Source organism: Salmo salar, chromosome 03 (genome assembly GCF_965601325.2).
Source record: "Salmo salar chromosome 03, fSalSal1, whole genome shotgun sequence".
In the NCBI taxonomy this organism is placed as follows: Eukaryota; Metazoa; Chordata; class Actinopteri; order Salmoniformes; family Salmonidae; genus Salmo; species Salmo salar.
In genome coordinates, this window is record NC_138293.1 from 101369828 (window position 1) to 101396165 (window position 26338).

The window sequence follows — 26338 nt, forward strand, 5'->3', positions numbered from 1 at the left end:
TCTGGTATAACCTGTCTCTTCTCTCTATAGGTTGTAGGTCTGGTATAACCTGTCTCTTCTCTCTATAGGTTGTAGGTCTGGTATAACCTGTCTCTTCTCTCTATAGGTTGTAGGTCTGGTATAACCTGTCTCTTCTCTCTATAGGTTGTAGGTCTGGTATAACCTGTCTCTCCTCTCTATAGGTTGTAGGTCTGGTATAACCTGTCTCTTCTCTCTATAGGTTGTAGGTCTGGTATAACCTGTCTCTCCTCTCTATAGGTTGTAGGTCTGGTATAACCTGTCTCTTCTCTCTATAGGTTGTAGGTCTGGTATAACCTGTCTCTCTATAGGTTGTAGGTCTGGTATAACCTGTCTCTTCTCTCTATAGGTTGTAGGTCTGGTATAACCTGTCTCTCTATAGGTTGTAGGTCTGGTATAACCTGTCTCTTCTCTCTATAGGTTGTAGGTCTGGTATAACCTGTCTCTCTATAGGTTGTAGGTCTGGTATAACCTGCCCTCTCATAGGTTGTAGGTCTGGTATAACCTGTCTCTCTATAGGTTGTAGGTCTGGTATAACCTGTCTCTTCTCTCTATAGGTTGTAGGTCTGGTATAACCTGTCTCTCTATAGGTTGTAGGTCTGGTATAACCTGTCTCGTCTCTCTATAGGTTGTAGGTCTGGTATAACCTGTCTCTCTATAGGTTGTAGGTCTGGTATAACCTGTCTCTCTATAGGTTGTAGGTCTGGTATAACCTGTCTCTTCTCTCTATAGGTTGTAGGTCTGGTATAACCTGTCTCTCTATAGGTTGTAGGTCTGGTATAACCTGTCTCTTCTCTCTATAGGTTGTAGGTCTGGTATAACCTGTCTCTCTATAGGTTGTAGGTCTGGTATAACCTGTCTCTCCTCTCTATAGGTTGTAGGTCTGGTATAACCTGTCTCTCTCTCTATAGGTTGTAGGTCTGGTATAACCTGTCTCTCCTCTCTATAGGTTGTAGGTCTGGTATAACCTGTCTCTCTCTCTATAGGTTGTAGGTCTGGTATAACCTGTCTCTTCTCTCTATAGGTTGTAGGTCTGGTATAACCTGTCTCTTCTCTCTATAGGTTGTAGGTCTGGTATAACCTGTCTCTTCTCTCTATAGGTTGTAGGTCTGGTATAACCTGTCTCTCTATAGGTTGTAGGTCTGGTATAACCTGTCTCTCTATAGGTTGTAGGTCTGGTATAACCTGTCTCTCTATAGGTTGTAGGTCTGGTATAACCTGTCTCTTCTCTCTATAGGTTGTAGGTCTGGTATAACCTGTCTCTTCTCTCTATAGGTTGTAGGTCTGGTATAACCTGTCTCTCTATAGGTTGTAGGTCTGGTATAACCTGTCTCTTCTCTCTATAGGTTGTAGGTCTGGTATAACCTGTCTCTTCTCTCTATAGGTTGTAGGTCTGGTATAACCTGTCTTTCTATAGGTTGTAGGTCTGGTATAACCTGTCTCTCTATAGGTTGTAGGTCTGGTATAACCTGTCTCTTCTCTCTATAGGTTGTAGGTCTGGTATAACCTGTCTCTTCTCTCTATAGGTTGTAGGTCTGGTATAACCTGTCTCTTCTCTCTATAGGTTGTAGGTCTGGTATAACCTGTCTCTTCTCTCTATAGGTTGTAGGTCTGGTATAACCTGTCTCTTCTCTCTATAGGTTGTAGGTCTGGTATAACCTGTCTCTTCTCTCTATAGGTTGTAGGTCTGGTATAACCTGTCTCTTCTCTCTATAGGTTGTAGGTCTGGTATAACCTGTCTCTCCTCTCTATAGGTTGTAGGTCTGGTATAACCTGTCTCTTCTCTCTATAGGTTGTAGGTCTGGTATAACCTGTCTCTCCTCTCTATAGGTTGTAGGTCTGGTATAACCTGTCTCTTCTCTCTATAGGTTGTAGGTCTGGTATAACCTGTCTCTTCTCTCTATAGGTTGTAGGTCTGGTATAACCTGTCTCTTCTCTCTATAGGTTGTAGGTCTGGTATAACCTGTCTCTCTATAGGTTGTAGGTCTGGTATAACCTGTCTCTTCTCTCTATAGGTTGTAGGTCTGGTATAACCTGTCTCTTCTCTCTATAGGTTGTAGGTCTGGTATAACCTGTCTCTCTATAGGTTGTAGGTCTGGTATAACCTGTCTCTTCTCTCTATAGGTTGTAGGTCTGGTATAACCTGTCTCTTCTCTCTATAGGTTGTAGGTCTGGTATAACCTGTCTCTTCTCTCTATAGGTTGTAGGTCTGGTATAACCTGTCTCTCTATAGGTTGTAGGTCTGGTATAACCTGTCTCTTCTCTCTATAGGTTGTAGGTCTGGTATAACCTGTCTCTTCTCTCTATAGGTTGTAGGTCTGGTATAACCTGTCTCTTCTCTCTATAGGTTGTAGGTCTGGTATAACCTGTCTCTTCTCTCTATAGGTTGTAGGTCTGGTATAACCTGTCTCTTCTCTCTATAGGTTGTAGGTCTGGTATAACCTGTCTCTCTATAGGTTGTAGGTCTGGTATAACCTGTCTCTTCTCTCTATAGGTTGTAGGTCTGGTATAACCTGTCTCTCTATAGGTTGTAGGTCTGGTATAACCTGTCTCTTCTCTCTATAGGTTGTAGGTCTGGTATAACCTGTCTCTTCTCTCTATAGGTTGTAGGTCTGGTATAACCTGTCTCTCTATAGGTTGTAGGTCTGGTATAACCTGTCTCTCTATAGGTTGTAGGTCTGGTATAACCTGTCTCTCTATAGGTTGTAGGTCTGGTATAACCTGTCTCTCTATAGGTTGTAGGTCTGGTATAACCTGTCTCTTCTCTCTATAGGATGTAGGTCTGGTATAACCTGTCTCTTCTCTCTATAGGTTGTAGGTCTGGTATAACCTGTCTCTCTATAGGTTGTAGGTCTGGTATAACCTGTCTCTTCTCTCTATAGGTTGTAGGTCTGGTATAACCTGTCTCTTCTCTCTATAGGTTGTAGGTCTGGTATAACCTGTCTCTTCTCTCTATAGGTTGTAGGTCTGGTATAACCTGTCTCTTCTCTCTATAGGTTGTAGGTCTGGTATAACCTGTCTTTCTATAGGTTGTAGGTCTGGTATAACCTGTCTTTCTATAGGTTGTAGGTCTGGTATAACCTGTCTCTTCTCTCTATAGGTTGTAGGTCTGGTATAACCTGTCTCTTCTCTCTATAGGTTGTAGGTCTGGTATAACCTGTCTCTTCTCTCTATAGGTTGTAGGTCTGGTATAACCTGTCTCTTCTCTCTATAGGTTGTAGGTCTGGTATAACCTGTCTCTTCTCTCTATAGGTTGTAGGTCTGGTATAACCTGTCTCTTCTCTCTATAGGTTGTAGGTCTGGTATAACCTGTCTCTTCTCTCTATAGGTTGTAGGTCTGGTATAACCTGTCTCTTCTCTCTATAGGTTGTAGGTCTGGTATAACCTGTCTCTTCTCTCTATAGGTTGTAGGTCTGGTATAACCTGTCTCTTCTCTCTATAGGTTGTAGGTCTGGTATAACCTGTCTCTTCTCTCTATAGGTTGTAGGTCTGGTATAACCTGTCTCTCTATAGGTTGTAGGTCTGGTATAACCTGTCTCTTCTCTCTATAGGTTGTAGGTCTGGTATAACCTGTCTCTCTATAGGTTGTAGGTCTGGTATAACCTGTCTCTTCTCTCTATAGGTTGTAGGTCTGGTATAACCTGTCTCTCTATAGGTTGTAGGTCTGGTATAACCTGTCTCTTCTCTCTATAGGTTGTAGGTCTGGTATAACCTGTCTCTCTATAGGTTGTAGGTCTGGTATAACCTGTCTCTTCTCTCTATAGGTTGTAGGTCTGGTATAACCTGTCTCTCTATAGGTTGTAGGTCTGGTATAACCTGTCTCGTCTCTCTATAGGTTGTAGGTCTGGTATAACCTGTCTCTCTATAGGTTGTAGGTCTGGTATAACCTGTCTCTCTATAGGTTGTAGGTCTGGTATAACCTGTCTCTTCTCTCTATAGGTTGTAGGTCTGGTATAACCTGTCTCTTCTCTCTATAGGTTGTAGGTCTGGTATAACCTGTCTCTCTATAGGTTGTAGGTCTGGTATAACCTGTCTCTTCTCTCTATAGGTTGTAGGTCTGGTATAACCTGTCTCTCTATAGGTTGTAGGTCTGGTATAACCTGTCTCTTCTCTCTATAGGTTGTAGGTCTGGTATAACCTGTCTCTTCTCTCTATAGGTTGTAGGTCTGGTATAACCTGTCTCTTCTCTCTATAGGTTGTAGGTCTGGTATAACCTGTCTCTCTCTCATAGGTTGTAGGTCTGGTATAACCTGTCTCTCCTCTCTATAGGTTGTAGGTCTGGTATAACCTGTCTCTCCTCTCTATAGGTTGTAGGTCTGGTATAACCTGTCTCTCCTCTCTATAGGTTGTAGGTCTGGTATAACCTGTCTCTCCTCTCTATAGGTTGTAGGTCTGGTATAACCTGTCTCTTCTCTCTATAGGTTGTAGGTCTGGTATAACCTGTCTCTTCTCTCTATAGGTTGTAGGTCTGGTATAACCTGTCTCTTCTCTCTATAGGTTGTAGGTCTGGTATAACCTGTCTCTCTATAGGTTGTAGGTCTGGTATAACCTGTCTCTCTATAGGTTGTAGGTCTGGTATAACCTGTCTCTTCTCTCTATAGGTTGTAGGTCTGGTATAACCTGTCTCTTCTCTCTATAGGTTGTAGGTCTGGTATAACCTGTCTCTCTATAGGTTGTAGGTCTGGTATAACCTGTCTCTTCTCTCTATAGGTTGTAGGTCTGGTATAACCTGTCTCTTCTCTCTATAGGTTGTAGGTCTGGTATAACCTGTCTCTCTATAGGTTGTAGGTCTGGTATAACCTGTCTCTCTATAGGTTGTAGGTCTGGTATAACCTGTCTCTTCTCTCTATAGGTTGTAGGTCTGGTATAACCTGTCTCTTCTCTCTATAGGTTGTAGGTCTGGTATAACCTGTCTCTTCTCTCTATAGGTTGTAGGTCTGGTATAACCTGTCTCTTCTCTCTATAGGTTGTAGGTCTGGTATAACCTGTCTCTTCTCTCTATAGGTTGTAGGTCTGGTATAACCTGTCTCTTCTCTCTATAGGTTGTAGGTCTGGTATAACCTGTCTCTCTATAGGTTGTAGGTCTGGTATAACCTGTCTCTCTATAGGTTGTAGGTCTGGTATAACCTGTCTCTTCTCTCTATAGGTTGTAGGTCTGGTATAACCTGTCTCTTCTCTCTATAGGTTGTAGGTCTGGTATAACCTGTCTCTCTATAGGTTGTAGGTCTGGTATAACCTGTCTCTTCTCTCTATAGGTTGTAGGTCTGGTATAACCTGTCTCTTCTCTCTATAGGTTGTAGGTCTGGTATAACCTGTCTCTTCTCTCTATAGGTTGTAGGTCTGGTATAACCTGTCTCTCTATAGGTTGTAGGTCTGGTATAACCTGTCTCTTCTCTCTATAGGTTGTAGGTCTGGTATAACCTGTCTCTTCTCTCTATAGGTTGTAGGTCTGGTATAACCTGTCTCTTCTCTCTATAGGTTGTAGGTCTGGTATAACCTGTCTCTTCTCTCTATAGGTTGTAGGTCTGGTATGACCTGTCTCTTCTCTCTATAGGTTGTAGGTCTGGTATAACCTGTCTCTCTATAGGTTGTAGGTCTGGTATAACCTGTCTCTTCTCTCTATAGGTTGTAGGTCTGGTATAACCTGTCTCTCTATAGGTTGTAGGTCTGGTATAACCTGTCTCTTCTCTCTATAGGTTGTAGGTCTGGTATAACCTGTCTCTTCTCTCTATAGGTTGTAGGTCTGGTATAACCTGTCTCTCTATAGGTTGTAGGTCTGGTATAACCTGTCTCTCTATAGGTTGTAGGTCTGGTATAACCTGTCTCTTCTCTCTATAGGTTGTAGGTCTGGTATAACCTGTCTCTCTATAGGTTGTAGGTCTGGTATAACCTGTCTCTTCTCTCTATAGGTTGTAGGTCTGGTATAACCTGTCTCTCTATAGGTTGTAGGTCTGGTATAACCTGTCTCTCTATAGGTTGTAGGTCTGGTATAACCTGTCTCTTCTCTCTATAGGTTGTAGGTCTGGTATAACCTGTCTCTCTATAGGTTGTAGGTCTGGTATAACTCTGTCTCTCTATAGGTTGTAGGTCTGGTATAACCTGTCTCTTCTCTCTATAGGTTGTAGGTCTGGTATAACCTGTCTCTCCTCTCTATAGGTTGTAGGTCTGGTATAACCTGTCTCTCTATAGGTTGTAGGTCTGGTATAACCTGTCTCTTCTCTCTATAGGTTGTAGGTCTGGTATAACCTGTCTCTCTATAGGTTGTAGGTCTGGTATAACCTGTCTCTCTATAGGTTGTAGGTCTGGTATAACCTGTCTCTTCTCTCTATAGGTTGTAGGTCTGGTATAACCTGTCTCTTCTCTCTATAGGTTGTAGGTCTGGTATAACCTGTCTCTCTATAGGTTGTAGGTCTGGTATAACCTGTCTCTCTATAGGTTGTAGGTCTGGTATAACCTGTCTCTCTATAGGTTGTAGGTCTGGTATAACCTGTCTCTCTATAGGTTGTAGGTCTGGTATAACCTGTCTCTTCTCTCTATAGGTTGTAGGTCTGGTATAACCTGTCTCTCTATAGGTTGTAGGTCTGGTATAACCTGTCTCTTCTCTCTATAGGTTGTAGGTCTGGTATAACCTGTCTCTCTATAGGTTGTAGGTCTGGTATAACCTGTCTCTTCTCTCTATAGGTTGTAGGTCTGGTATAACCTGTCTCTTCTCTCTATAGGTTGTAGGTCTGGTATAACCTGTCTCTCTATAGGTTGTAGGTCTGGTATAACCTGTCTCTTCTCTCTATAGGTTGTAGGTCTGGTATAACCTGCTCTCTCCTATAGGTTGTAGGTCTGGTATAACCTGTCTCTTCTCTCTATAGGTTGTAGGTCTGGTATAACCTGTCTCTTCTCTCTATAGGTTGTAGGTCTGGTATAACCTGTCTCTTCTCTCTATAGGTTGTAGGTCTGGTGACTAGGAAGGACTTGGCTCGTTACCACCTGGGGAAGCACGGACTGGAGGAGATGCAACTGGCTCAGACATGATACACATACTACTATTATTATTATTACTACCACACACACACACACACACACACACACACACACACACACACACTATTACACACACACACACACACTATTACACACACACTATTACACACACACACACACACACACACACACACACACACACACACACACACACACACACACTATTACACACACACACACACACACACACTATTACACACACACTATTACACACACACACACACTATTACACACACACACACACACACTATTACACACACACACACACACACACTATTACACACACACACACACACTATTACACACACACACACACACACTATTACACACACACACACACACACACACACACACACACACACACACACACACACACACACTATTCACACACACACACACACTATTACACACACACACACTATTACACACACACACACACACACACACACACACACACACACACACACACTATTACACACACACACACACACACACACTATTACACACACACACACACTATTAAACACACACAAACACACACACACACTATTAAACACACACACACACACACACACACTATTACACACACACACACACACACTATTACACACACACACACTATTACACACACACACACACACACACACTATTACACACACACACACACACACACACACACACACACACACACTATTACACGCACACACACACACACACACACACTCGACCTAGAGACTACAGTGGTCACCTGTTGCCTAGTTACCTGTGAGACCCCCCATCTATGCATTCTGATACTCCCATTGGTTAGAGGTCAGAGGTCCTTGTCAATCACCGATGCCAAAACAGTCCGTCTGACTTTCACCATAACATCTACAGCGTCTTTGTCTCTCTCTCTGCCTGCTCAACAAGGCTATAATGCATCATATCGCAGTCATAATGCTTCATAAGACTTATAAGATGAGCTAATGTCTGTGGTTTTATAATGATCCTGACTTGTTGCTGACAGCCGTTTTGAGTTTGTTGATTAGTGGCCTTATCGAAAGCCATTATGACGTCATGAGTTTACAAAGGGCTCCTATCGATGCATTATACCTGTTGGCGCTCACGTTCTGAAGACTCCCTGACACAACACGTTAAGCCTGTCGATAAATCTGTTTTGCACTGTGTGAAAGAAGGAGAAGAAGGAAGCTTTTATTTATTCTAGACCTGTTTTAAAGTAGTCTGTAGACCACTGGGAGATGCTGCTGAGCTACAGACTACAAACCTTTGTTTTCTGTTGTAGACTTCATTCAGTAGGAAATGACATGAGGTCAGAATTGCAGGTATATTTTGTACTTTGTGGATGTTTCACAACGTGGAATTAGAATGAATGTATTGAAATGAATAGAATGAATTGTTATTCATTGATCCCTCCTGCTGACAGTTGGCCTGCAGTGATCGTCTGCGTCCACTAAGTGGGGCTGTTGAGATCTGTAGCTTTCGTAGCAGGACCACAGTGGTCGTGGGATTGAAATGAAGGTTATTTTGACAGTCTATACAACATGGCCAGGGGTTTCTCCTGACATAACCAGGGAGACCTCTGGCGTCGGGTTGGGCGCTAGCCACACTTTCATTTCTGTACCATACTGGGGCGTACGGTACTACCAGGAGTGCACACAAAGGACACTATTTCAAATTCCTATTATTTTAAACATTTTACGGTATGGAAAATCATGCCGGGGGTATTCTGAAATACGGCGGTATACGGTATATCAGCCAAGCCTACTCTGGACCCTCATTATATACTACTGCCTGTATAGTGATGTTACGGTACCGACCCAGAACTCTGCTTGTGTTCTAGATGGAACCCTATATAGTTCACTATATCTCTCTCTCTCTGTCTGTCTCTCTCCCTCTGTCTGTCTGTCTGTCTCTGTCTGTCTCTCTCTCCCTTGCTCTCTCTCTCTGTCTGTGTCTATCTCTGTCTGTCTCTCTCTCCCTCGCTCTCTCTCTCTGTCTGTCTCTGTCTCTCTCTCCCGCTCTCTCTCCCTCGCTCTCTGTCTGTGTCTCTCTCCCGCTCTCTGTCTGTCTCTCTCCCTCTCTCTCTGTGTCTCTCTCCCTCTGTCTGTGTCTCTCTCCCGCTCTCTGTCTGTCTCTCTCCCTCTCTCTGTCTGTGTCTCTCTCTGTCTCTGTCTCTCTCTCCCGCTCTCTGTCTCTCTCTCTGACTCTGTCTCTCTCCCTCTCTGTCTGTGTGTGTATCTCTCTCTCTCTCTGTGTCTCTGTCTGTCTCTCTCCCGCTCTCCCGCTCTCTCTCCCTCGCTCTCTGTCTGTCTCTCTCCCTCTCTCTGTGTGTCTCTCTCTCTCTCTGTCTGTGTCTCTGTCTGTCTCTCTCCCGCTCTCTGTCTCTCTCTCCCTCGCTCTCTGTCTCTGTCTCTCTCCCTCTCTCTGTCTGTGTGTCTCTCTCTCTCTCTCTCTCTCTCTCTCTCGCTGTCTGTCTCTCTCGTAGGGTACCATTTGGGACACAGACTATTTATTCTTTTCTCTAGATGTTTTGCACTCTGACCTCCTACTATAGAAACATCTACATTTACATGATGAATGTAAAAACCGACGCTGTGTTTCCCTGATGTGAAAACATATGTCCATCTGAATGACAACATACAGACAGGGTGGGCTCTGGTCAAAAGTAGTGCATTATATTGGCAATAGGGTGCCATTTGGGATACAGATGGTCTGTTTGAATTTCAGTTGGTGTGTCAGTCATTGCTAGCCAGGATGCCAGATATGTTTGTTGTGACTGTCTGCAGAAGCTGGCAGTGCAGAGACGGGCCTGGCAACCCGGCTGAATCATTTTAAACAGGGATGACTAATCGTCTCTACAAAAGGTCTGCTGTATTGCCTGGCTACCCAAACTCCCCAACCATTTCTAGAATGGAAATCCATACTAGACCGTCTCATTGGTCCAACCCATCGGTTTCTGGGACCAGAGCCAGAACACATGTGGCTAAAGCTTCATTTTGATACTCTGATTGGTTAGAGATGATCCAATCGCTGATGACTTTGTTTTGTACAACAGCCCTCATTTTGACATCACCACAAACTACTTCAACGATGTCAGTCTCAGACTGAAGTATGTAGGGAACATAAAGCAGTGGAAGAATTCAGTTTGAGTCGTCAGGCCAAGCACTAACAGAACCTGATTCAACTAATCAATCTAAAATAAATAAATAATAATTGATAGCATTTCTATAATAAAGACCATGATTAGTTGAATGAGTTGTTACAGTTGAGTAGGAACAGAAACCTGCAGCTGTAGGGTTAGATTGGACCCCCTGGATTATTCTTTGTGATGTTGGTCATTCAGATTTACAATTGACTCCAAACCCTCAGATGTGGAATCAGCAAATCAACTCGTTTTTCTAGATATTTCTGACATGATTTAAAATCAGTTGTTTTTCTTTCAATCCTCTGTTGTTTTGACACTTTGCCTCGGTCACTGGATGATTTAGGCTGCGTCTGAAATGGCACCCTATTCCCTATGTAGGGCTCTGATCAGAAGTAGTGCACTATGTCGGGAATAGGGTGCCATTTGGTATGTAAGTTTACTGTCTCTTGCTTGTTTTGTTTGTTTTTGTACAGTTCTAGATGCTCAGTAAAGATGATGTCCTGTTTTGTAACTATTTGAAAAGGCCGTTTTGTGAACTAATAAAGTCATGTATTACTATCTGCCTCATGTTGTCTCTTAAAGAGAAAACGCACCGCTGGGAGTCGCAGACCAACTGTGATTAGCAGCGGGGGTCTGTCCTATCGCCTCTGACCACCCAATATTGGCCCCCATTTTCTATACATTTTCTTGACGATTCTACGTGTTGGACCCAGCAGGTGATTTACTGCGTTATTGAATCTCTGACTCTCGTTCTCTCTCCCTCCACTTTGTTCTCTTTGTTACACATGCCATTACTCCATGTGGTTAAGACAACAAGGCAAAACAGATGACAAAAGCATGTTATACTGCACTATAAATCAAGGGACTGGCAGAATGACAAAGACAAAACCGTTCAGCAGCACAGAGCAATCTGAAGTCAATAAGGAAGTAGTTCCTATTTAATAGACAGCAGGAGGTGTAAAACACACACCTCAATAAATCTCAAAAATAAATATTTCAAAACAAAGCTACATTTTAAGGCCATTAACCTTACCAGACATTTTAAGGTTTGAAGTATAAGAACCAATGTCCCAGATCATGAAGTGACAGCGGAAACACTACTGAAACACTACTGACTATAGACCGGTAACATTGTCTTGTCTGAGCAGGTTATGTTTAATCACATTCATTTTAGAGGACTCCCTGTTCTGACTGGTTTTATTCCCCCCCCCCCCCCCCCCCCCAGTAAAAAAAAATATATGCATTTGTATATTTTTTTACCAGGATATCAGCTACAATTTATTTACATTTTGGAAATTTGTTCCCAAGTATTCCCATTCATAATAGAGAGACGTGATCGTACACAAATGTAAGCAAAGTTTGAAATGATTATGTTTTAGTCAAATATTATATTTGTGGTCAATTTGCAGTCTATAAATGATTTGTAATTATGTGTGTTCATACATTCATTCTGGAGTGTCAGAGCACGCTCTGTGTGTTTGTAAATTCAGAGCGCTGTCAGATTGTCGGTTCAGAGCATTTCATTCTTGGATGGAATAGGTGAGCGGAACGTGCCCAATTTGTATGGAGCCCGGCGTGAGATTCCCAAAGGCTGGAGCATCGGCCTTCTCCACCCTCTAATTTCGCTCCAGTAGTGAGGGCATGCCCTGCCCAGCATGCATTTGTAGTCTGCTATAGCCCCTTGCTTTAGCTGTCATGGAGTTCGCTAAATATTTTAATAAAAAGACTGATAAAACACACAGGTGCTAAATCAAGGTGACTTACAAAGATAAGGACCAAGAGAGGGAGTGTGGTGATGTAGTGTCCACAACTAAAGAAGAGAGGGAGTGTGGTGATGTAGTGTCCACAACTAAAGAAGAGAGGCAGTGTGGTGATGTAGTGTCCACAACTAAAGAAGAGAGGGAGTGCGGTGATGTAGTGTCCACAACTAAAGAAGAGGCAGTGTGGTGATGTAGTGTCCACAACTAAAGAAGAAAGGCAGTGTGGTGATGTAGTGTCCACAACTAAAGAAGAGAGGCAGTGCGGTGATGTAGTGTCCACAACTAAAGAAGAGAGGGAGTGTGGTGATGTAGTGTCCACAACTAAAGAAGAGAGGCAGTGTGGTGATGTAGTGTCCACAACTAAAGAAGAGAGGGAGTGTGGTGATGTAGTGTCCACAACTAAAGAGAGGGAGTGTGGTGATGTAGTGTCCACAACTAAAGAAGAGAGGGAGTGTGGTGATGTAGTGTCCACAACTAAAGAAGAGAGGGAGTGTGGTGATGTAGTGTCCACAACTAAAGAAGAGAGGCAGTGTGGTGATGTAGTGTCCACAACTAAAGAAGAGAGGCAGTGTGGTGATGTAGTGTCCACAACTAAAGAAGAGAGGGAGTGTGGTGATGTAGTGTCCACAACTAAAGAAGAGAGGCAGTGTGGTGATGTAGTGTCCACAACTAAAGAAGAGAGGGAGTGTGGTGATGTAGTGTCCACAACTAAAGAAGAGAGGCAGTGTGGTGATGTAGTGTCCACAACTAAAGAAGAGGTAGTGCGGTGATGTAGTGTCCACAACTAAAGAAGAGAGGCAGTGTGGTGATGTAGTGTCCACTACTAAAGAAGAGAGGGAGTGTGGTGATGTAGTGTCCACAACTAAAGAATCATTGTGGAATCTGAAAAGACACTTATCCCGAAAGCATGATGATGTACTTAGATAACTAAGTGTGTCGTTGTAGCATTTAAGTATTTATAAACAAAACATCTGATCTCTTAAACATTTTCATTTTTGTTCTATTATCTATACGATAGGGCATAATTGATTTTAGCCCAATAGGCAGTCCCATGTTCAAGGAGCTTTCTGTTTTGATTGGGTTATTTTGCCTAAAAGCCTTTAGGCCTACCTATAGATAAAATAACTCTGCATCTTTGCCCAGCCTGGATAGAGTGGCCAAAAGGGTGTTTATCATCCCAAGTGGCTCTGAAAGTGAGGAGAGGACGTTCTCCACCGCTGGTTTGCTCTCCAAAGAGCATGAAGCCACAGACTGGCCAAACTCCTGTTTCTAAGAATGAATTCTGAAATTAAATTCAAAGGCACTAATAAGTTATTGTTTGTTTCATTTGTATTTAATTCTTAGTAAGTCAGAGCCCACATGCGCAATTTACAGACCATAATGATTTAATACAACGAAATGTTGTTTAGGGTACTAAGGGGTAACTAGCCCCCTCCACCTGTAATTCACATTAACACCACAAGATGTCACCAAATTATTTTCCCAACACTTTTCCTGGCTGCCACTGCTCTTGCGCAACAAACAATTTAGTACTTGTACATATTACAATGAAGTTAGATCTATAATAATTTAAAAAATATATACAAGTAGATAAATAATCCATTTTTTTAGAGAGAAAAATGTAGATCATTTTTTTTGTAAAGTAGTAATATGTTGGATGAGTGTGTTGGGGGCAACTTGCCACCCCCCTCCCCTCCTGGCTAGTTACCCCTTTATGGTTATACATGTGTTTCTACCTGTTATTTAGACAATGACGAGCACCGTTAGGGATAGTTTCTGCTAAATTACTAGTTAGCAACTTCACTAGCGGTAAATGCTAGTGAAGAGTGCTAGCTTGCAACCTTACTACCAGATCGTCTGAGGTAAAATACATTAAAAAGATAACGTAACTTCATTGCAGTTGTTGCCACTAGTGACTGATAGGTTTAGAGGTAATGTTACTTTATAGCCTTTTACCTTTATTTAACTATACAAGTCAGTTAAGAACAAATTCTTATTTTCAATGACAGCCTAGGAACAGTGCCTTGTTCAGGGGCAGAACGACAGATTTTTACCTTGTCAGTTCAGGGATTTGATCTTGCAACCTTTCGGTTACTAGTCCGACACTCCAACCACTAGGCTACCTGCAGCCCCAATGCAGCTAGATAGTTAGCTACGTTTTTGAGAGAGCTTTACAACTGGCATCTGTCCCCCTGTTTTCAGTCACAGGTGGGGACTGGATTAGGTGTGAGCAGTGCAGGACGTGGGCTCGTGTTGTGTTCACATTTTTACTGGGGACAGCTTTATTTGTGACTTATGTACGAATTAGAATCGTCCAATAGCAGAGCATAAGAGAGTTGCCACATCAATGTTACACTGAGTTTATTAAGTTATTGTTATTAAATGTTATTCCAATGTTAAATTCCAATTAACATTTTTTTTTAATGAATTTAAAAACAACTATTGAAAACCTTTTGCTCCTGAATGTAATTTTAAAGACTGTTGGGATTTAAAATCTTACATTATTCAAATAATATTTAGTACAATTGTACATACAGTAAAGGATTGTATGGAAAAGGACCAACAAAGAAAGAACAAAGAAAATGAATGTGCAGGTGAGTTAAAAAGAGGGACTTTACATCCAATCTCCTCATAGTGCGGATATTAATGGTGACATGTGCAACACCACCCCCATATTTTATTTAAATCATTAAAATAAGACAACTAGACTTAGCATTTAAGTATTACTTACTAAAGAATGACTAAATAAAAGTGATATAAATGGATTTTAGAACACTTGTGTGAACCCCTATGCCATGACTGTCACGTCCTGACCACAGAACGCTTTTCTTTTTCTATGGTAGAGTAGGTCAGGGCGTGACAGAGGGTTTTGTCTAGTTTATGTCTATGTTGGTTCTAGTTTCTTTGTTGTTTTTTGTCTCGTTTAAGTACTTCTATGTGGGGTTCTAGTTGTTGTATTTCTATGTTTTTTGGGGGGGGATGATCTCCAATTAGAGGCAGCTGGTCATCGTTGTCTCTAATTGGGGATCATATTTAAGTTGTTGTTTCTCTCACTAGGAGTTGTGGGAGATTATTTTGAGTAAGTTGCACCTCTTCGTCACGGTTTGTTGTTTTGTTCATTAGTTTATTTGTATGTCTTGCATAGTTTCACAGTTATAATAAAATGTGGAACGATACACACGCTGTGCTTTGGTCCTATTCTTCAGACAGCCGTGACAATGACCTTCTACATCTCTAATGCCAAGAGTCTTCAGAGCTGTCATCCAGGCAAAGGGTGGCTACTTTGAAGAATCTCATTTGTTTAATAACACTTTATTTTGGTTACAACATGATTCCATGTGTGTTATTTCATACTTTTGATGTCTTCTATTATTCTACAATATAGATAATAGTAACAATAAAGAAAAACCCTTGAATGAGTAGGTGTGTCCAAACTTTTGACTGGTACTGTATGTACATACACATATACACACCTGCTCCCAAATGGCAGAGAACCAGGAATGTGTTTCCAGAAAAGCCCTGATTCAACAAGACCTGAGACATGTAATTACAACCACTGCCTCCACACACACACACACACACACACACACACGTTTTGGCCATTTCTCATACTTCTGCTCAGAAGCGTTGCCGTCTGTGAGTGTGGGTGATCTATGACATGCCCCAGGGTAAGGTTTTTCTCCCGTCTCAGTGTTTCTCCAGTCTTTCATGTCTCCCTCTGTTCACTCCTCCGCTCCCTCCTCCGCTCTCTCCCTCTCTTTATCTGTGAGCTCAGATAAGGGTAGGAGAAGGTACACACACACACACACACACACACACACACACACACACACACTCTTCTCCCTCTTCCCCCCGTCTCTCCTCTCCCTCTTCCCCCCCGTCTCTCCTCTCCCTCTTCCCCCCGTCTCTCCTCTCCCTCTCCCCCCCGTCTCTCCTCTCCCTATCCCCCGTCTCTCCTCTCCCTCTTCCCCCCGTCTCTCCTCTCCCTCTTCCCCCCGTCTCTCCTCTCCCTCTTCCCCCCGTCTCTCCTCTCCCTATCCCCCCCTCTCCTCTCCCTCTTCCCCCCCGTCTCTCCTCTCCCTCTTCCCCCCGTCTCTCCTCTCCCTCTTCCCCCCGTCTCTCCTCTCCCTATCCCCCCTCTCCTCTCCCTATCCCCCCCGTCTCTCCTCTCCCTCTTCCCCCGTCTCTCCTCTCCCTCTTCCCCCGTCTCTCCTCTCCCTCTTCCCCCCGTCTCTCCTCTCCCTCTTCCCCCCGGCTCTCCTCTCCCTATCCCCCCCTCTCCTCTCCCTATCCCCCCCGTCTCTCCTCTCCCTCTTCCCCCCGTCTCTCCTCTCCCTGTCCCCCCGTCTCTCCTCTCCCTCTTACCCCCGTCTCTCCTCTCCCTCTTCCCCCCGTCTCTCCTCTCCCTCTTCCCCCGTCTCTCCTCTCCCTATCCCCCCGTCTCTCCTCTCCCTCTTCCCCCGTCTCTCCTCTCCCTCTTCCCCCCGTCTCTCTTCACCCCTGTCTCTCCTCTCCCTGTCCCCCCGTCTCTCCTCTCTCTCCTCTCCCTATCCCCCAGTCTCTCCTCTCCCTCTTCCCCCGTCTCTCCTCTCCCTCTTCCCCCGTCTCTCTTCACCCCGGTCTCTCCTCTCCCTATCCCCCCGTCTCTCCTCTCCCTCTTCCCCCGTCTCTCCTCTCCCTCTTCCCCCCGTCTCTCCTCTCCCTCTTCCCCCCGTCTCTCCTCTCCCTCTCCCCCGTCTCTCCTCTCCCTATCCCCCCCATCTCTCCTCTCCCTATCCCCCCCGTCTCTCCTCTCCCTATCCCCCCGTCTCTCCTCTCCCTATCCCCCCGTCTCTCCTCTCCCTCTTCCCCTGTCTCTCCTCTCCCTCTTCCCCCGTCTCTCTTCACCCCTGTCTCTCCTCTCCCTGTCCCCCCGTCTCTCCTCTCCCTCTTCCCCCCCGTCTCTCCTCTCCCTATCCCCCCCTCTCCTCTCCCTATCCCCCCCGTCTCTCCTCTCCCTCTTCCCCCGTCTCTCCTCTCCCTCTTCCCCCGTCTCTCCTCTCCCTCTTCCCCCGTCTCTCCTCTCCCTCTTCCCCCGTCTCTCCTCTCCCTCTTCCCCCCGTCTCTCCTCTCCCTCTTCCCCCCGTCTCTCCTCTCCCTATCCCCCCTCTCCTCTCCCTATCCCCCCCGTCTCTCCTCTCCCTCTTCCCCCCGTCTCTCCTCTCCCTCTTCCCCCCGTCTCTCCTCTCCCTCTTCCCCCCGTCTCTCCTCTCCCTCTTCCCCCCGTCTCTCCTCTCTCTCCTCTCCCTCTCCCCCCGTCTCTCCTCTCCCTCTTCCTCCCGTCTCTCCTCTCCCTCTTCCCCCCGTCTCTCCTCTCCCTCTCCCCCCTGTCTCTCCTCTCCCTCTTTCCCCCGTCTCTCCTCTCCCTCTCCCCCCGTCTCTCCTCTCCCTCTTCCCCCCGTCTCTCCTCTCCCTATCCCCCCGTCTCTCCTCTCCCTCTTCCCCCCGTCTCTCCTCTCCCTATCCCCCCCGTCTCTCCTCTCCCTATCCCCCCCGTCTCTCCTCTCCCTGTCCCCCCGTCTCTCCTCTCCCTCCTCTCCCTCTTCCCCCCGTCTCTCCTCTCCCTCTTCCCCCCGTCTCTCCTCTCCCTCCTCCCCCCGTCTCTCCTCTCCCTCTCCCCCCGTCTCTCCTCTCCCTATCCCCCCCGTCTTTCCTCCCCCCCTCCCCCCCGTCTCTCCTCTCCCTCTTCCCCCCGTCTCTCCTCTCCCTCTCCCCCCCGTCTCTCCTCTCCCTCTTCCCCCCGTCTCTCCTCTCCCTCTCCCCCCGTCTCTCCTCTCCCTCCACTAGGTGGCAGTACTACCTAAAAGTAAGATGACCAGAACTCAGTCTGAATGACTTGATGGATGGTAGAGACATAGGAATAGATAGGATCAATGCCATACAGTATCTAGAGTAAATTCTATTCTATTCACTTGGTGGATGATACATACATAGAAATAGGTAGAATAGATAGGATCAATGCCATACAGTTGGTGTCATCTAAAGTAAATTAAATTATATTCTATTCAGTTCATGGATGGTGCAGACATAGAAATATGTAGAATAGATGGGATCAATGCCATACAGTTGGTGTAATTATCTATATTATATTCTATTCACTTGATGCATGATACAGACATAGAAATAGGTAGAATAGATAGGATCAATGCTATACAGTTGGTGTCATTATCTAGAGTATATTCACTCCTATCCACTTGCTGCATGGTAGGCCTACAGACATATCAAATCAAAGTTTATTTGTCACGTGCGCCGAATACAACAGGTGAAGACCTTACAGTGAAATGCTTATTTACAGGCTCTAACCAATAGTACAAAAAAGGTATTAGGTGAACAATAGGTAAGTAAAGAAATAAAAACAACAGTAAAAAGAGTGAAAAATTACAGCAGCGAGGCTATATACAGTACCATACAGGCATGGATTAGTCAGGCTGATTGAGGTAGTATGTACCTGTAGATGTGGTTAAAGTGACTATGTATATATGATGAACAGAGAGTAGCAGTAGCATAAAGAGAGGGGGGGGGGGGGGCGCTCACAATGCAGATAGCCCGGTTAGCCAATGTGCGGGAGCACTGGTTGGTCGGCCCAATTGAGGTAGTATGTATATGAGTGTATAGTTAAAGTGACTGTGCATATATGATAAACAGAGAGTAGCAGCGGTGTAAAAAGAGGGGGGGGGGGCTCACAATGCAAATAGTCCAGGTAGCCATTTGATTACCTGTTCAGGAGTCTCATGGCTTGGGGGTAAAAACTGTTGAGAAGCCTTTTTGTCCTAGACTTGGCATTCCGGTACCGCTTGCCATGCGGTAGTAGAGAGAACAGTCTATGACTGGGGTGGCTGGGGTCTTTGACAATTTTTAGGGTCTTCCTCTAACACCGCCTGGTGTAGCGGTCCTGGATGGCAGGAAGCTTGGCCCCAGTGATGTACTGGGCCGTACGCACTACCCTCTGTAGTGCCTTGCGGTCAGAGGCCGAGCAGTTGCCGTACCAGACAGTGATGCAACCAGTCAGGATGCTCTCGATGTTGCAGCTGTAGAACTTTTTGAGGATCTCAGTCTTTTTAGTTTCCTGAGGGGGAGTAGGCCTTGTCGTGGCCTCTTCACGACTGTCTTGGTGTGTTTGGACCATGTTAGTTTGTTGGTGATGTGGACACTGGAAATAGACTGTAAATAATGTCCCCTGTCTCATGTCTAGTCTACTCTATTGCATTCCCTTTCAAGCCTGTTATCAAAGTGTACATTATCTATTGTCACAGACCCCAGGTCGACGCACATATAACATCTCCACGCTGCTTCTATACCTGACACGAGATTCATCCCAAAATCACAATCCTAACAATGGCTAATTCCCCCCCCCCCCATTTCCCTTCCTTATCGCCAATATGCAGAAAGTACTGTCTCCAGTTGGACTCCTTGACCAAAGTACTGTCTCCAGTTGGACTCCTTGACCAAAGTACTGTCTCCAGTTGGACTCCTTGACCAAAGTACTGTCTCCACTTGGACACCTTGACAAAGTACTGTCTCCAGTTGGACTCCTTGACCAAAGTGCTGTCTCCAGTTGGACACCTTGACCAAAGTACTGTCTCCAGTTGGACACCTTGACCAAAGTACTGTCTCCAGTTGGACTCCTTGACCAAAGTACTGTCTCCAGTTGGACTCCTTGACCAAAGTACTGTCTCCAGTTGGACTCCTTGACCAAAGTGCTGTCTCCAGTTGGACTCCTTGACCAAAGTACTGTCTCCAGTTGGACTCCTTGACCAAAGTACTGTCTCCAGTTGGACTCCTTGACCAAAGTACTGTCTCCAGTTGGACTCCTTGACCAAAGTACTGTCTCCACTTGGACACCTTGACCAAAGTACTGTCTCCAGTTGGACACCTTGACCAAAGTACTGTCTCCAGTTGGACTCCTTGACCAAAGTACTGTCTCCAGTTGGACACCTTGACCAAAGTACTGTCTCCAGTTGGACACCTTGACCAAAGTACTGTCTCCAGTTGGACTCCTTGACCAAAGTACTGTCTCCAGTTGGACACCTTGACCAAAGTACTGTCTCCAGTTGGACACCTTGACCAAAGTACTGTCTCCAGTTGGACTCCTTGACCAAAGTACTGTCTCCAGTTGGACTCCTTGACCAAAGTACTGTCTCCAGTTGGACTCCTTGACCAAAGTACTGTCTCCAGTTGGACTCCTTGACCAAAGTACTGTCTCCACTTGGACACCTTGACCAAAGTACTGTCTCCAGTTGGACACCTTGACAAAGTACTGTCTCCAGTTGGACTCCTTGACCAAAGTACTGTCTCCAGTTGGACACCTTGACCAAAGTGCTGTCTCCAGTTGGACTCCTTGATCAAAGTACTGTCTCCAGTTGGACACCTTGACCAAAGTACTGTCTCCAGTTGGACTCCTTGACCAAAGTACTGTCTCCAGTTGGACTCCTTGACCAAAGTACTGTCTCCAGTTGGACACCTTGACCAAAGTACTGTCTCCAGTTGGACACCTTGACAAAGTACTGTCTCCAGTTGGACACCTTGACCAAAGTACTGTCTCCAGTTGGACACCTTGACAAAGTACTGTCTCCAGTTGGACTCCTTGACCAAAGTACTGTCTCCACTTGGACACCTTGACCAAAGTACTGTCTCCAGTTGTACACCTTGACCAAAGTACTGTCTCCAGTTGGACTCCTTGACCAAAGTACTGTCTCCAGTTGGACTCCTTGACCAAAGTACTGTCTCCAGTTGGACTCCTTGACCAAAGTACTGTCTCCAGTTGGACTCCTTGACCAAAGTACTGTCTCCAGTTGGACTCCTTGACCAAAGTACTGTCTCCACTTGGACACCTTGACCAAAGTACTGTCTCCAGTTGGACACCTTGACAAAGTACTGTCTCCAGTTGGACTCCTTGACCAAAGTACTGTCTCCAGTTGGACTCCTTGACCAAAGTACTGTCTCCAGTTGGACACCTTGACCAAAGTGCTGTCTCCAGTTGGACTCCTTGACAAAGTACTGTCTCCAGTTGGACACCTTGACCAAAGTACTGTCTCCAGTTGGACACCTTGACAAAGTACTGTCTCCAGTTGGACACCTTGACCAAAGTACTGTCTCCAGTTGGACACCTTGACCAAAGTACTGTCTCCAGTTGGACACCTTGACCAAAGTACTGTCTCCAGTTGGACTCCTTGACCAAAGTACTGTCTCCAGTTGGACACCTTGACCAAAGTACTGTCTCCAGTTGGACACCTTGACAAAGTACTGTCTCCAGTTGGACTCCTTGACCAAAGTACTGTCTCCAGTTGGACACCTTGACCAAAGTGCTGTCTCCAGTTGGACTCCTTGACCAAAGTACTGTCTCCAGTTGGACACCTTGACCAAAGTACTGTCTCCAGTTGGACTCCTTGACCAAAGTACTGTCTCCACTTGGACACCTTGACCAAAGTACTGTCTCCAGTTGGACACCTTGACAAAGTACTGTCTCCAGTTGGACTCCTTGACCAAAGTACTGTCTCCAGTTGGACACCTTGACCAAAGTGCTGTCTCCAGTTGGACTCCTTGATCAAAGTACTGTCTCCAGTTGGACACCTTGACCAAAGTACTGTCTCCAGTTGGACTCCTTGACCAAAGTACTGTCTCCAGTTGGACTCCTTGACCAAAGTACTGTCTCCACTTGGACACCTTGACCAAAGTACTGTCTCCAGTTGGACACCTTGACAAAGTACTGTCTCCAGTTGGACTCCTTGATCAAAGTACTGTCTCCAGTTGGACACCTTGACCAAAGTACTGTCTCCAGTTGGACTCCTTGACCAAAGTGCTGTCTCCAGTTGGACTCCTTGACCAAAGTACTGTCTCCAGTTGGACTCCTTGACAAAAGTACTGTCTCCAGTTAGGCACAACTTATTCTGTCAAACAAGGGATAGTACTAGTTGCCCCCTAGAGAGAACAACCCTGCTTTATTTAATGTCTCCTCAACAAACAACGCAACCTGGTCTCAGAGCATTTCATATTATTCTTTACGTAAAAACGAGACACTCCATTTAGTATGATACGTTATGTTTAGCAACTTTATCAACTTTTCAACTACTTACTACTTTTTTGCTACTTTTCAACTACTTGGCATGTTAGCTAACCCTTCCCCTAAACCTAACCTTGACCCTTTTAACTAACCCTAACTTTAACCATTTAACCTAACCCTAACCCTAGCCCAGCTAACGTTAGCGAGCTAGCTAACATTAGCCACCTACCTACAATTTGTAACATATCATACATTTTTTTCAGCTTTGTTACCCAAGCTCTGCAATTCGTAACATATTGCAATTCGTAACATAATATAATACTAATTGCAATTCGTGAACTATCATACGTGTTTTGTAATTTCGTAACATATTGTATGTTTTTCAAATTCGTAACCTTATAATGAAAATTGTAATTTGTAAAATATCATACTAAATGGGTGATGGACATCCACAAAATAATACATACATAACATATCATACAAAAGAGACTATCTCGGATTTGCGTAAAGAATAATACGAAATGCACTGAGACCAGGTTGAACAAAGACACCACAGTCTTTTCTTTAACCGGGGAGAGACGTGTACAGCTACAGAAGACATCAGTAACGAAGTAACGGATGTAAAAAAAAGACTGGTGTCATTTCGTGTGTACCGATCTTATTGGTAGATACGTTTATTTCCTGCTCAGAGAGCGTGAGAGATAGAGACGCAAGAGAAATAGTTTGATTTCTGCGCAAGTAAAGTTTTACAGAACAAGTGTCCTTTGCTAAAAAGGTAAGAGTAATCATTTATCATCTAATGCAAGAGTATAATGTTGTGTTTGTTGTTTTGCGTGTAGGTTTGATGAGTTTCCGTGGTAAATTGTCGGGTGATTGACGCAGTTGCAGAGAGATTTGGTCATTTCATGCGCGTTGATTGTCTATAGATGATTTTGCGAGCATTGATAAAGATGAGGGAAAGCACCTGACATCAAAAAGCCTACCGTGGGCCTATCTGTAAACAGTTTTTGTACTTTTGAAAGACATCAGATACAGAAAACTTTTCCCATTCGGGAAGGAGCTAGGCCTACACAGTGACCCCTTTTTAAATGTTGCTCTAAATTATAGCAAACGTTCTCCCCTACTTATTAAGTGTAGGCCTACACTCATTTCTCTATTGAGGTCAGGCTTAGGTAGTGATTTAGGTTGCGGAACAAGTAGAGTCTGAACCAGAGACTGTCAGCGACCCTGCCTTGCTCTAATGGCTAGTGATGAGTCCTTCGCGAACTAACGGAAAAACGTGTTTCTGCAAATAAATTACAAAATTATTCTCTGAAGAGGATGAATCCCCAGTGCAGGAACATTAAATAGTGTGGAGAGTTTATCAATCTGGTCAACGCTGATATTTTCAGTAAAGGCCATCTAATAATTTGGCCAGCTAAAAATGGATTTCAACACGCATTTCCCCATCTGACATAATGGTAGTCTCCCTTTTTGGCTTTACATTGGAGATTTTCTTTTTTTTTCTTGGTTCTTGATCGATTATTAAGCCGTTTGAACTAAGATCCGTTTGGGTTCCATCCCTACACGTTCAACCAGCACCCTAGATTGGTCCCATCCCTACACGTTTAACCAGCACCCTAGATTGGTCCCATCCCTACACGATTAAACAGCACCCTAGATTGGTCCCATCCCTACACGTTTAAACAGCACCCTAGATTGGTCCCATCTCTACACGTTTAAACAGCACCCTAGATTGGTCCCATCCCTACAGAAGTGTTTAACCAGCACCCTAGATTGGTCCCATCCCTACACGTTTAAACAGCACCCTAGATTGGTCCCATCCCTACAGAAGTGTTTAACCAGCACCCTAGATTGGTCCCATCACTACACGTTTAACCAGCACCCTAGATTGGTCCCATCCCTACAGAAGTGTTTAACCAGCACCCTAGATTGGTCCCATCCCTACAGAAGTGTTTAACCAGCACCCTAGATTGGTCCCATCCCTACACGTTTAAACAGCACCCTAGATTGGTCCCATCCCTACACGTTTAAACAGCACCCTAGATTGGTCCCATCCCTACACGTTTAAACAGCACCCTAGATTGGTCCCATCCCTATACGTTTAAACAGCACCCTAGATTGGTCCCATCCCTACACATTTAAACAGCACCCTAGATGGGTCCCATCCCTACGTAGGTGTTTAACCAGCACCCTAGATGGGTTCCATCCCTACGTAGGTGTTTAACCAGCACCCTAGATGGGGCCCATCCCTACGTAGGTGTTTAACCAGCACCCTAGATGGGTCCCATCCCCATGTAGGTGTTTAACCAGCACCCTAGATGGGTCCCATCCCCATGTAGGTGTTTAACCAGCACCCTAGATGGGTCCCATCCCCATGTAGGTGTTTAACCAGCACCCTAGATGGGTCCCATCCCTACGTAGGTGTTTAACCAGCACCCTGATGGGTCCCATCCCTACATAGGTGTTTAAACAGCACCCTAGATTGGTCCCATCGGTACGTAGGTGTTTAACCAGCACCCTAGATGGGTCCCATCCCCATGTAGGTGTTTAACCAGCACCCTAGATGGGTCCCATCCCCATGTAGGTGTTTAACCAGCACCCTAGATGGGACCCATCCTTACGTAGATGTTTAACCAGCACCCTAGATTGGCCCCATCGCTAGGTAGGTGTTTAACCAGCACCCTAGATTGGTCCCATCGGTACGTAGGTGTTTAACCAGCACCCTAGATGGGTCCCATCCCCACGTAGGTGTTTAACCAGCACCCTAGATGGGTCCCATCCCTACGTAGGTGTTTAAACAGCACCCTAGATGGGTCCCATCCTTACGTAGGTGTTTAACCAGCACCCTAGATTGGTCCCATCGGTACGTAGGTGTTTAAGCAGCACCCTAGATGGGGCCCATCCCTACGTAGATGTTTAAACAGCATCTTAGATGGGTCCCATCCTTACGTAGGTGTTTAACCAGCACCCTAGATTGGTCCCAACGGTACGTAGGTGTTTAACCAGCACCCTAGTAGGCCTAGAGGGCATTAACCTCTCTGGGGTATGTGGGACGCTACAAACATACAACTATTATATGCCATTTTAAAGATACACTTCTCGTTAATCCAACCACATTGTCCGATTTCAAAAAGGCTTTATGGCGAAAGCATAACATTAGATTATGTTAGGACAGCGCCGAGATAAGAAAAACCACACAGCCATTTTCCAAGCAAGGAGAGGCGTCACAAAAACCAGAAACAAAGCTCAAATGAATCACTAACCTTTGATGATCTTCATCAGATGGCACTCATAGGACTTCATGTTACACAATACATGTATGTTTTGCTCGATAAAGTTCATATTTATATCCAAAAACCCCATTTGACATTGGCGTGTAATGTTCAGAAATGTTTTGCCTCCCAAAACTTCCGGTGAATTAGCACATCAATTTACAGAAATACTCATCATAAACGTTGATAAAATATTCAACAGTTATTCAAAGAATTATAGATACACTTCTCTTTAATGCAACCACTGTGTCAGATTTCAAAAAAGCTTTACGGCGAAAGCAAATTTTGCAATAATCTGAGTACAGCGCTCAGATATCAAAACAAGCCATACAGATACCCGCCATTTTGGAGTCAACAGAAATGACAAAAATGACATTATAAATATTCACTTACCTTTGATGATCTTCATCGGAATGCACTCCCAGGAATCCCAGTTCCAGAATAAATGTTTTTTTGGTTCGATAAAGTTCATCTTTATGTCCAAATACCTCCATTTTGTTCGCGCGTTAGGTTCACTATTCCAAATGTAAGGCACGCGCTTACTAAGTCCAGACGAAAAGTCAAAAAAGTTATACTACAGTTTGTAGAAACATGTCAAATGATGTATAGAATCAATCTTTAGGATGTTTTTATCATAAATCTTCCATAATATTCCAACCGGACGATTCCTTTGTCTTCAAAAAAGAAAAGGAACACAGCTAACTCTCATGTGAGCGCGCGCCACTGAGCTCATGTCATTTTCTCTGTCAGCTACTTCCAGGAGCTCTTATTCTCTCCCTATTCACAGTAGAAGCATGAAACAAGGTTCTAAAGACTGTTGATATCTAGTGGAAGCCTTAGGAAGTGCAAAATGAACCCTAAGTCACTGTATACTGTATAGGCAATTACTTGAAAAACTACAAACCTCAGATTTCCACACTTCCTGGTTGGATTTTTCTCAGGTTTTTGCCTGCCATATGAGTTATGTTATACTCACAGACATCATTCAAACAGTTTTAGAAATGTCATATTGTTTTCTATCCAAATCTACTAATAATATGCATATCCTACCTTCTGAGCTTGAGTA

At 44.6% G+C, this 26338-nt stretch overlaps 2 protein-coding genes across 2 annotated transcripts in view; both read left to right on the top strand.

The window, feature by feature from the left end:
• The window catches only part of LOC106602010 (chloride channel 7), a 67523-nt gene extending 56767 nt beyond the window's left edge, over window positions 1-10756 (top strand). The window contains exon 25 of the mRNA XM_082972959.1: window positions 6958-10756. Within this exon, the coding sequence (XP_082829085.1) occupies window positions 6958-7044 (87 nt within the window). The 3' untranslated portion in view covers window positions 7045-10756. The remainder of the gene's footprint in view (window positions 1-6957) is intronic.
• An 11804-nt stretch (window positions 10757-22560) lies between these two features.
• Window positions 22561-26338, top strand: part of LOC106601960 (rho GDP-dissociation inhibitor 2) — a 65750-nt gene continuing 61972 nt past the window's right edge. The window contains exon 1 of the mRNA XM_045715944.2: window positions 22561-22772. The gene's annotated coding sequence lies outside the window, so the exon portion shown is untranslated. The remainder of the gene's footprint in view (window positions 22773-26338) is intronic.